Consider the following 11,701-nt stretch of genomic DNA (forward strand, 5'->3'; position numbering starts at 1 on the left):
TTGTTTCTCAAAACGAGAGGAGATGAGACCCAACCACGGTAAATGTATTGATACACTTTACCAAGACCTTGCGTTAATTTTTTAGAATTGCTGGCATTGAAATCGTTCAGTGTTCTGTCCATAGAGCTCTTCATAATAATGAGCTCGGGGTAACCTTTATTAATTAAAATTTTCCGGATAGATCCGAGTCCAGAGTTTAATTTGATTTCCGAACAGATCATCAATGCTCTGTGCGCCAATGTTCCAATTAAATTCAGTTTACGGCGGTTTGGGCTAAAGAAATTCCAGCGTAAATATTGTCTGGTAAATGTTGGTTTCCGGTGACCGAAGTTACGATGTTACTACCTCGTTTCGCTAGAACAGTGGTTCTTAACCTTTTTCCACTCACGTACCATATCGAGGATTTATGCAGTGCTCACGTACCACTTACATAAGTTACGCGCACCGAATGCGGTCAAAATATGGTAAATTGTCCATTTTAGGGCGCAGTACTATATATGACTTCTGTGGTGTATCCATTTGGGATTATTCAGGGTTGTAACAAAGTCGCAAGGCTCCGAGTCACAAGTCAATTTCACTTTTATGGTTTTGACTCGAGTCAAGTTGAGTCATTTTCAGTGGATCACCGAGTCAGGTCCGAGTTCAAGTCACGGAGTAGCGTGTCGAGTCCGAGTCATGGTGTTTTGACTCGAGTCCGAGTCTAAGTCAAAGTGTTGGCTATTCAGTTCCGAGTTAATGTCATGTGAAACCCACTTTTTACAACTCTGCTCGGTGATATCGAATGCTTTGCATTCATAGTATAATAATTTTCCTCACTTGTAACAGTTTCTGGTGGCAGTTTCAAGTACCAATACTAATAGATGGAATATTAATAGTATGGTACACCTACTATTCTTCGAAATTACAATGTAATGCCTGTCTTTGTACAACCCGGTCTTGAGTCACATAACTTGGTCCGAGTCATGCGCAATGACTCGAGTACAAGTCGAGTCAATATACAAATTGAATCGATTCGATTCGAGTCATTTCTCATTTTTACGAAAATGACTCGGGTCAAATCGAGTCACCAAAAAATCGTCATTACAACCCTGGAATTACTGTGGTCAAATATTCAAAAACGTAATTGGTTAGGTAAGAATCCCAATGCTTTACGACTAGATCGATTCCCCGTAGGCCGTCATTGTTGGGATTGCCCCTTAACCCACCACGACGACGACGACGGCTTCAAATAACTCAAAATCAACTCCACCTGAACTAATAACTCCCTTCGGTCGAAAAATAAAACAGAATCTGCTAGTGTATCACCTGGAAGACCACAGGTTGGGAACCACTGTCCTAGAGGAACGTACAAGAACGCGACGGTAACGAGTCATCGCACTCATCGTCAAATGTGAATTTCAAAGATGGATGTAGCGCATCCAAGTTATCCAGAAAATCTTCGAACTCTGACTCGTTTTGGCAGATATTTCATTAAAAGTAACGATGTATTTTAAACTAAATTAGGTATTTACTACAAGGCTGCGTCGATCAGTGACGAGCATCGGACGAATTCGGATAGGATTCGGACCGGATTTCGCGCAATTTTGAGACAGTCTGATCGGATTCGGCTTTTATTGCAAATTTTGTTTCGGATATTTTCGGATAGTTGTAACTTCTACTTCGAATATTATTGGATATATCGACCAGACCACACGTTCTGATAAGACCGGTGACACTCTAACAATGTTCTGTCAAAGATTAAAGGAAATATGTATCAGCTGGACCTAACATAAAAACTACTCGCAGCTCAGCAGCATTCTATAAAAAAGTTATTCGATTCATATTTTTCGGATTCTGTATGGCATTATTCGGATTCGCATGGATTTTAGTTGAGATTGTTCAGATTCGGACGGATAGCTCCTCAGCAGCTCGGGCCGTCGGACGGATTCGGATGCCCAGAAAGTCATATCCGCTCATCACTGGCATCGATATGAATGGGCTGATATTATCGGTATGGTCCGTATAATCATATGATACAGGTTGATGTACTGCGGTGTAGGCTAACTAAACGTTTTACCATGCAAGTTACGTGATGCATTTGTTCGTGCACCCAACTCCTTCCCGAGTACGGTAACCATCCAATTGGGATTTGATTTGTTTTTATTTCTGCTTTTGTTTTCTATAATTAACTAAATTGATAGAGAACAAAAGGAATGGGCTTCTTGGTGCTATAGAGCTTAAATATACAATTGAATAATATTTTCATTGAAAAATACGAACATTTGCGGCAGAATGATGTATATTTAACAGTGTTTTCGAATATTGGCTTTCTCAATTCGAATTTATATGACTGATGATATTAGTGTAGCGTGAATAGGTTCTAAATAATGGCCAATTCAAGTGGCGGGGATTAGGCGGCCGGTTTATCCAGCAGTTGCGCGCAACGTCTTGAGACGAATTGCACATCATGGTACTACTTTAGTAAGCAAGTTGGTAAACATACGCTGAAGTGAATGTTCTCGTATTTCACAGATATTTCAACCAACACAAGTGTTCAAGTTTCCTCAAGCATCAAATATAAAAGAATTACGTATTCTTGACGATAATTTCATTTCTCTTAACGATTAAAGTATGTAGAATATGTTTACGTACATATCAAATCTGTTCATGGCTAGCCATGACATTCAATATAGCCGGCCACGGAATATCACTTTTCATGGCTGACAGCGGGATATTTGTGGACGGCCTAAAAAATCCGTGGTGAGTTGGTGGCTACGGGAATGCTGTAAGTTTGTCTCCAAAGTAGTCTGAAAACGTATATTCGGCCAATTATAGCCGCATACGCTTTGAAATTATTCGGAGATGGCAAGTGTAGAAATAGCAGGGCGAATCTCAGCTCAACTCAACTCAATAGTAGCCGAAAATTTTGGAAATACATCCAGTTACTATGATACTGAGGCTCTTTCGTCCAATTGTCATTGCAAGATCGCTCATCGATAGTGATGGGATTATCTCTTGAAACAACTTTCTTTTTTATAATTCAGAAAAACCCTGGTAGTTGAATAAATATCCCGGTCACGTCGTTACCGTGGATACTCAAACAAATGGTATAAAAATCTCTAATGGCAAATATTTGGTAACTGCTGCCTGTATAAATACCCCACATCTATCTCAAGAAGTAATTCTGACGACGGGTATCCATTAGCACATAGTCTGCATCTTTTCTGCAAGGTGCTAGTGACAAACAGGCTGGAGTTTCTATTCTAAAATCACACTCATGATCCGAATGAATTCATTTCCGTTTTGACGTTCCTGGATGTTTAGGAATGTATCGTAATATTATTCCTACATTGCCGTCCAATGTCCATATATTCAATCGCACAAACAATAGTTTGAAGGTTGTAGTTGTAGTGAGCAGAATTGATGTGCTGGTAGAGCACAAAAACAAGTTATCTCTATCCAAAGGGTTTCATGAGGTGCTTGTTCCTCCGAAATTCATTGTTATCTTTCGTAGTAAATGTTATTTCTAGTTTCGCCGAATCGCCAAAGCGTGTAGGGTCTATGTGATTTTCTAAAATTTGGAAGGGGTGGGAGCGTGTTGGCAGTTCTGCTCCTCGTCTTCATATACCTCACCCGCTAGTCGGCCGATGTGTAGCAGAGTCGTATTCACAATTTTATAGCATGTTAATACCAGGGCGTATAAGCCTACCATATAACGCAGGGTTCCTTATACTTACTTCAGTGCGGATTCCTAATTATGCTTTCAGTCCTTGCGGACCCCCAAGCAATCCGTTGATGCCTGGTTTGGGATTGTGCCCAGAATGCTCTGGACTGCTATTGGCGGATATGATTTCTATTTATTCTGAACGTACTTGAGTGCATCGACTTCATAACAGCTATAGTTAGAAAAGGGTTAGATGAATTCACTCTTGTCTGTTATTGGCATATTATGTAAATCTCATGAATATTCTGCCAATATCTTGATATAACTTCTATGTGTGTAAAGCAGGGGTTCCTAACATTGTCTCTAGCGCCCCAGGGGGCGCTTTGGGTTTAGGGGCGGAAAAGCTCAGCGGGCGAAATGGGGGGCAATGGGCTCAGGAGGGTGGTATGGGGGGTGCTGAAGAAAAATGGCCACGCAGTAGATGGTGTAGTAAGGACATGTGATTATATAGTAGAACAATAGTTATATATATCAATGAGTTTTTCATTGCAAACAAACATTCGACAAAATCGGTCATATCACAAAGTTGTTGGTAGCGCTCATCGCGAAATATCCACCGACGATATTTCCATGAATGCGGTGGATTATTTTAATTCATGTAAAATGAAATTGGCGTACTTTTGGATTGACAATTCCCCGTTAAAACACAGCTCCCGTGACGCTATAGCTACTCCAAGTCGTTTCGACACCTTCCTATCTTTTCATTGTATCGCAGTTTTGTGGTGTTTTCAAATGATGAAAGTATTGATGAACCGATACTTATACTGATAGCTCGGGTTATTTTCAACAAAATGCTTTGAACTGGGTATTGTGTCCTGCAGCGCATTGTACGTCGAAATCGCAAAGGCACTGTAAAAGTGATGCCCTTTATACATTAAATATAGGCCTACTTGTATTCGAGGGCTACAAAATGTAATTGTCAGAATATTTCTTCATCGTATCATAAAGGATGATACTGCTTAGTGTTGTTACCGCCATTCATGTTAAGTTAATAGCTTGGTGCAGTACTATAATTTGAATGCGAGCAAAGATCTCTACGTGTACCACATTCTCAGTTGATTTAGTAAAGTCACACAAAGCAATAAAACAAAACCCAATACAATTAACTTCCCCGTATTGCCAATTGCAGAGGAGAATTCTGGATGTGCATGTGCATCGATCTTCAATCAAATGCTATGAGCCAGTAGGGCAATGGTTCCCAACATTTTTCGTCTCATGGACCCCTTGGCCGATATTAGAGCTAAAATTCCCCTCATATGAAAAAGTTGCCCGTGACGAAAAAACGTGCTTTTAAACCCACACCAATTTGTTGACTGAGCAATAGTATATGAACAAACTAATTCAGATATGTCCGAACTATGTCGAATGCTGACCGCACTACACTTTGGTACAGTACAGCTAAATTTGACCTGTTTTTACCGGTCGGGTAGCCGCTGAAAAATAAATCAACAAGTCCACTTGCTATGACATTGAGTTTAATCGGTGAATTTGATATGATTTTCCACGTTAGCTCATATGTTGGCTTAAAAAGATAAACATTTTCACCAGCGGCCTTGTACTGAATTCGGCTTGACTTTTTCCTGCTTAATAGCAATTTGGTCGAGAGGCTGTCTCGGGCCCAACGAAATCGTCTCGCGAGCCTCACTTAATCAGGGGGTGTAATATCTACGGAGGCATAAACATACGCTTAGCTTAGAATCCGCCGAAGAAACATACAATTTCGAAAAACTATTTTCATACTTAACAGTTCTACCAGAAAAAAATCTAAAAACCCTGTGAACCCAGTGTCTCTTCCGATAAAACCCTAAAGATAGATTTCCACATACAATTATACCGTGAGTTAGTCGAATAGTCCAATCGTGAAATGCCGACCCGAAACCAGTCTTCGACCAGTTACCCGTTTTTTACTACTATAGGGGGGGCAGACCCAGGCAAAGTTTAAAAGGGGGCGCCGGAGAAAAAAAGGTTAAAAACCGCTGGTGTAAACTATATATCATCATTGTGTTCTTAGTGTAACATATCATGGCGAATTACGAAGAATATGAAGAATATGAATATCAAGAATATGAAGAAAGTTGCCAGACTAGCTGGGATAATGTTCAAGACACAGTGAGAGATGGAGCCGGAGATTTTAAGTATCTAGAAAAACAAACAATAGTTGAGTCTGAGACGGATGGCAGGATGGTAAGTTTTTTTTCACATCTGGAATCATTTCCTAGCTGGATTATAGATACGTGCTCCTTTTAAAACCTTTTTAATGGGGTCTGATTTTCATGAAATTTCACACTGCTTATAAATATTTACATAAACTTTTTACCATGCGATCAGTCGTGGCATCTATGGTATTGTTGTCCGTTGCAAAGCAGTGATGAGCATTGGGCGGACCCGGATAGCATTCGGACCGGATACTGAACAATTTTGTGGCAGTCGGTTAGGATTCGGATAAAGAAAGAACGATTTTTTCAGTTGTTGTCGTGTAGTTGTAACTTTTTATACGAATATGTCCGGATAGTTGTAACCAGATGTGAGTTTTTATCACAAGCAGCCCACAGAAAGAAGTCATCAATTCGATAAACAAATACAAACAGTTGACACCTTTTGATATTACTGGTAGGCTGGTAGGCTGGAGTTATTGCCGTCGAAAAATTTGAATTATGAATAAAATAGTATTTACGGTGACCAATTCTTTAATTATTTATCGTAGTGGTGTCCACCGTAAATACTATTTTATTTAAATCCAAATTTTTCGACGGCAATAACTCCACTTCCACACGTTGGAATTGAACCAAATTTGGTGAACATCGTTTCTATAGACAACCTAACACTTTCATGGGGTGAGCAGAAAATTTTTTATTATTTATTTTTATATAATAAATAGAAACTTTCTTCCCCTGTAGCAATGCGGCTACACGTTGGAATTGAACCAAATTTGGTGTGTAGGCTTAAATTAGGTAACCTAACAGTTTTATCAAGTAGCCAGTGCTATTTGAGAAAAAAATTCATTTTTGAAGAGCCCTAGTGCACATGGTTTCTCATTTAAATCATACAGAAACGCACCGTACTCACTCAATTTTATCTTTTATTCCCCTATGGTCCGACTCCAATAAACACCAATCCTTATTCAAACAAGTCTCTAGCGATAACATTGCGCAAAGGATACAGTAAGACGTCGAAAATTATGTCCGAATTTTCAAAATTGTGTTCTCCAATGCTACAGTCTCATCTCCATCGGAGTGTACAATTCAGGACTTCCACGAGTTAGAATCCGTGACATGTTTTTCTTGTCATGCGAATATTGTTTGTGTCACTACAATGTGAAGTGCTACAGAAATAGGTAGCCTATCTACCCAGGTGAATGCAGGTAGCTGTAATCCAACCTACATGCTACGAGAGGGTTTAAACAACGACGGCAGGGAGCAGTGTCTTAAAGAAAATGAACTCGAGATTTAACTGCAGAATAACTTACATATGCCTCACGCGGATTTCTAGTTTTTTTTCTTTATATTAATCGTGTTCTAGTACTACCCAATTTGTGCTTCAGTCTGTTTAGCTCGGGCTGGGTTCAGTTACACGTGCACGTTCCACGCCCACCCTTACCGACAAAAATATTAATATAGGGCACGGTACAGGTTTATCTCCGACCTTCCCAAAACCCCTCAATCATTGACTGTATAAAATACGATGAACAAAAATAAGGGTAACGTCCATGTGTTTGAGGTTCATTTTCAACTTATCACATCGCTATCGAACAAATCGCAGCGACTGTTCACTCACAGGTTGTCACGGAACAAAAAGTTCTGGTTTCATCGAGAGACCAGTCTGGAATGAGCGCTGGGAATCATCGATGGTCCACCAATACGCAGGCAAGGAACCGTATCGCGATATCAAGTTTGCGATATACTGCCATACTTTGCTACTTTAGATGTTAATAAATGCTACGAATTTCCCAATCTTTAGATTCGCGAAATAGAAGAACAACGTGAAGATGAAAAGAAAGACAAAAAAAAGAAAAAGAAATTCAAGTATAGATTGAAATAGATAAACCACACATGGATTGACTTAAAAAATGCATTTTTAGGCTGTCACTTACTTACAAGTAAAGTTGAAAAGAAGCGATCAAGTGAGTGAGTATTTTCAATGTCAAGGTTTCTAGTGCCATATCCTGGGTGTTTTGAAGTCGGAATCGTCCATTCTCAGCAGAGCTGGAGCCGGCTCAATCCAAGCCATGGAGTTTCTTGAAATGTAGATTCGACTCCGTTGTATTTCATAATATGTTATCCTGGTACTATTTACTGAATTCCATATTTAACAGCAACTTCCAACAGAATTTAGAATTGTTGGCCCCTTGTCGTCATCCTTCTTGACTCCTAACGTTTCTGGTGACTTGCCAGCAGATCAGTCACATGGCCGTAGGTGTGACCCATGGTACTGACTAGCAGAGGTGGTCAGTAACGAAGTGCTTCTTCTTTTCCGAAGTACTCAAGAAGTATTCCTCTACTTCTGGTACACACCCGAGTAGATCTTTTTTTGGCTACTTCTAATTCTACTTCGTAATATTTTGTGAACTACTTACTTACTTTTCGCTATTTTCAGTTGGTCAAGTAGAAGTAGTTTAATCCCCCAATAAGAAAGATAGCCTGGGAAATTTCGGGGCTGATTTCACGTAGTACCAACATTTAATTTGCAAAAAAGTCGTGAAGTAGCCTACCCATAATTTTCGTTGCGCTTCGTACACAATAGTTATGGAGTGAAAAATATGTTTTACCGAAAGTATATCAATGAGTATAACTTAAATACCGAGTAGCGTGGTTCCGTTCACACAGCATTGTCGCCTATATCAAATATTTCATCACAGTAAGTATGGCCCACGTAACCTTTGAAACTACCGTTTCGCAATCTAGCAATTACCTATTATACCTAGCAGCTCATGACGTGTCCTAATCAGGAAAAGTAGACTTTGAAACTTTCTGGAGAAAAGACATGAAATATATTTTCCGCTTTGTAGAAGTAATGTTTGTATTTTTCTTTTAATAACGAGTTTTATGTGTTGAGTTGTGATTATAGTTTCCGGTCTTTTGTCTGGAGAACATACATGATGAAGTAATAACACTAATGTAGTAATGCATTTTATTTTCCAAAAATAACGCTATACACTATATGGCATTTTTAGGAACTGCCATATTTTTAATTAACGTATACCAATCGCGCAAAGTGTTAAAGCCGCATCCAACTCAACTTCTCAATATGAATCAAGCTCTACTAGCACTACACCTTCCGCATAGCACCATTTGCAGCTTTTGACAGTTCATGCGAACGTTCTACGATCGTTTTCACAACTACTTACTTACTTGAGTATATTTAAAGTCAGTCAATTCTACTTCTACTTCAAGTAGTTTAGGTTGATTATCTAAGAAGTACTTCTACTCGTACTTGAGTAGATTTTTTCGTCGCTACTTCTACTTATACTTGAGTAGCTTTCTTGACTACTTTGACCACCTCTGCTGACTAGTGACCGACCGACCAATTCGATGGCTTTCACTAAGGTATTTACTTAAGTCGGAGCTGAAACTGGAGCAGTGGTATCAATGACGCCTGGAGCTGAAGATGGGGCTAGTTTATGATAAAAAAGAGCTCCGGCTCTAGAGACCGAGCAACGTAGCTTTTATGCCTCCTCTAAAGCCCTGGTCCTCAATAGAAAGAACTTGCTAGATTCCCATTACTACTCAGTGGCTGTTTTTTGTGTTTTACAGCCAAATCAACAAGCGAAAGTGTTCAATTCTCCTCAAGCATCAAATACATGGGAATTAATTGAAGAAAATTTCACTTCTCTTGACTATTAAAGTAGCTTACATAAAATAGGGGTGCATATACAATTTGTTTACAGTACATTTTGATAATTGTTTTACTGACACTGGTATAAATACAGAATATTCATAATCGCAATAAACAGTAACATAAAGAAGACTCGATTTTAGTATCAGGAACATACCGATGGAGTAAATTTGGATTTTACATATATATATCAGCATGACATGCGGTCAATCAGAGGTAGCAGTTTTTACTAATTGATCGCAAAGCTTCATGTAAAACACATACTGTATGGCAGCAAGTATTTCAGAATGACATGCAGTCATGCCGAGGTAGTAGTCGTTACGAAATGACCACAATGCTAAATGTAGAAATAGTTTCCGTAGGCCTATATGGCCTGGCCATTGCTACGTCACGACACTTCAGCAAGACAAGATGTTTCGTTCAACATAGACTCCGCGAAGTGTGACGCCAAAACAGCAGCATCGAGATAACCTCAATGCAATATGATTGTCGCATGTTGCCCGATACCTTCGATATATGTATCATATGTATGTTCTGCCCAATTGTCAACTGTTCATATAGGCACATCATCGGCCGGTGCCGAATAGTCTCATAAATGAGCTAAATCCGCAAGGTGAAGAAATGTCAAGTCGAAATCAGATGCGTCTCGCAAAAGAGGTTTTTATTATAGATTAGTCTGATAAGTTTTAGCGTTTGGAATATCGTTTGATTATTTAGCAGCGGCGAGGTCACGAAAAAGCCAACGTGCAACTTGGTAATCAATACCAACACTGTTATGTATAGCTAATTATTAGGGCGGTTTTTTTGACATGTCAAAATTTGTCAAAACTTTGTCAAATTTGTAGCGCTAGGTCAAAATTTGTCAAAATTGTTCATTGAGTCAAAAATTTTTTGACGTCTGCATTTCGTTGGTATCGTAGCTTTTGCACTGTCGATGAACATATCATTTGATATTTCACAGGTTTTAGCCTACTTTATAGGCCCACCGTTGTAAACTGCTAATTGTCTGCTCATTGTGAATCATAAACGGTCAAATGAAACAAATATGTGGACATGGTATTATGGTGAACGTACCGCAATATCCTAACTGAAGAAAGACTTCTTGGGCATTGCATCATTCTTATATCAAGAAGCGCATGATGAAAAACTGTGATGTAGACCAGTGGTTCTCGACCTTTTTCACCTCGCGGACCGGTAGAATTTCCAAAAATATTTGGCGGATCGGCGGGTCTCGAAAACTGAAATCAACCCAAAATATTATTACGAAAAGACACCAACCTTTTAAAAGGATTAATGATGCTGGCTCAAGCCTATGCCTAACCGGTACCACCATCATCGCATCGCCGTCTGCGGTCTCTTATTACCCGATATGCCGAACTTTTCTTAGTGAAAATCAATATCTCTCCGATATTTTCACCGCTAATCCCCAAGATGGCATCAGAGAGTCAGAATGTATATATCAGCGAGGTGGCGTGGTACACAGCAGGTCACCAACTGCATTCCAGAGATGAGCATGGATTAGGATTAGGTTTTGAACAAACAGGATTTGTGAAATTTTGTCGGATTTGGATTGGATTTGGATTAGACATTTTTTTCGGAACGGATTAGGATTTGGATTGGATTGACCTATTTTCTGGGAGATTGAAATGTCGTGTGGCGAATGGCGACAAACTTTATTCAGATCCGTTATTAATGTACTTATGGTTACTAAGTTATCTAGAATCAAGTGAATCGTTGGTTGTGAAAGAAAATTTTCGAATCCCTCCATTGCATAAATTAGTATTTTTTCTGAATTTCCAGTTGGAATCGGATTAGGATTGGACATGGACATGAATATGAAAAAGTTATGGATTAGGATTTGGATTTGGATTTGAAGGTTCGGATTTGGATTGGATTAGGACATAGAAATTTCAAATCCGCTCATCTCTGCTGCATTCCTACCAAAAATTCCCCAAATATCGATAACAAATGTATATATTTGTAAGGGTAATGACATAATCGCACCCCACCATGCCCTGATAACGCACGACACAGCACAGAATAGGGCATATTCTGTCATCTACCGGCATACTAAACCTCACAATACCTTGCATTCCGCGACTGAGATGTAAAATCACTGAAATATGACGAAACTTCCAACTGAACTTTAGGAAGCATAAAGCCTAA

At 39.3% G+C, this 11,701-nt stretch overlaps 1 protein-coding gene across 2 annotated transcripts; it reads left to right on the forward strand.

Moving 5' to 3' along the window:
• Positions 1-5,687: 5,687 nt before the first annotated feature.
• Positions 5,688-9,665, forward strand: LOC145436261 (uncharacterized). Of its 2 annotated transcripts, none has more exons than XM_080313626.1 (5): positions 5,688-5,887; positions 7,480-7,566; positions 7,661-7,725; positions 7,782-7,827; positions 9,454-9,665. In XM_080313626.1, the coding sequence occupies exons 1-4, from the start codon at positions 5,726-5,728 to the stop codon at positions 7,801-7,803; spliced, it is 336 nt and encodes a 111-aa protein (XP_080169752.1). In that variant the 5' UTR covers positions 5,688-5,725; the 3' UTR covers positions 7,804-7,827; positions 9,454-9,665. The 2 variants fall into 2 exon arrangements, with proteins under 2 accessions (XP_080169752.1, XP_080169751.1); XM_080313625.1 differs by having other exon boundaries at positions 5,689-5,887; positions 7,782-7,823.
• The last annotated feature ends 2,036 nt before the right edge of the window (positions 9,666-11,701 follow it).

The sequence above is a fragment of the Botryllus schlosseri genome, chromosome 3 (genome assembly GCF_051294905.1).
Source record: "Botryllus schlosseri isolate E-star chromosome 3, Bs_hap1, whole genome shotgun sequence".
NCBI classification, from domain to species: Eukaryota; Metazoa; Chordata; class Ascidiacea; order Stolidobranchia; family Styelidae; genus Botryllus; species Botryllus schlosseri.